Source organism: Meleagris gallopavo, chromosome 19 (assembly GCF_000146605.3).
Source record: "Meleagris gallopavo isolate NT-WF06-2002-E0010 breed Aviagen turkey brand Nicholas breeding stock chromosome 19, Turkey_5.1, whole genome shotgun sequence".
Classification (NCBI taxonomy): Eukaryota; Metazoa; Chordata; class Aves; order Galliformes; family Phasianidae; genus Meleagris; species Meleagris gallopavo.
In genome coordinates, this window is record NC_015029.2 from 8567258 (window position 1) to 8567799 (window position 542).

Below are 542 nucleotides of genomic sequence, written 5' to 3' on the forward strand. Positions count from 1 at the left end.
TCAGCCGCGGCCCCAACGCTCCCAACGCGATCCCCGCGGCGTCCCGACCCCGCACCCCGCACCGCTTACCATGGCGCGGCCGTGCGGGTCGAGGCAGCGGGCGGTCGCTTTGGGCAGCGGCTCCGGCGGCATCACCTTGCGGGAGAGAGCGGGAGAGGGCGGCTGCGGCTCCATGCGCCGGGCGAGCGCGGGGCACCCTATATAAACCGCCTCAAAACAATAAATAAGAACTTTCTAGTGGCCATTTAAATCCTTTGCAACAAAAGCTGCGTCTCTTTAATGAAGCAATTTGAATGTGGATTGAATTCTCTCCCTGCCTGCACTTAACCCGGGCCTCTTGAAGTAATCGCTCGGTTCCCATGCGAGCCAAAGCGCTGAAAAAAACCCACAAACTACCTGCAATTAGAAATTGCCGTAAATGCCCGAGATAAGAGGTACCCAGAGTGTCAATTCCGGCTGTCAATCAGGGAATCCATCAGGCCACCCAAAGAATTGCAAATTTGATTTTTTTAATGGTAGTAATTAAAAATCGAAATTCTTCC

The 542-nt window shown here is 54.2% G+C and overlaps 1 protein-coding gene across 1 annotated transcript in view; it reads right to left on the reverse strand.

The window, feature by feature from the left end:
* Positions 1 to 174, reverse strand: part of LHX6 (LIM homeobox 6) — a 12968-nt gene extending 12794 nt beyond the window's left edge. Inside the window, exon 1 of the mRNA XM_031556282.1 lies at positions 70 to 174. Within this exon, the coding sequence (XP_031412142.1) occupies positions 70 to 174 (105 nt within the window). The remainder of the gene's footprint in view (positions 1 to 69) is intronic.
* Positions 175 to 542: the final 368 nt, after the last annotated feature.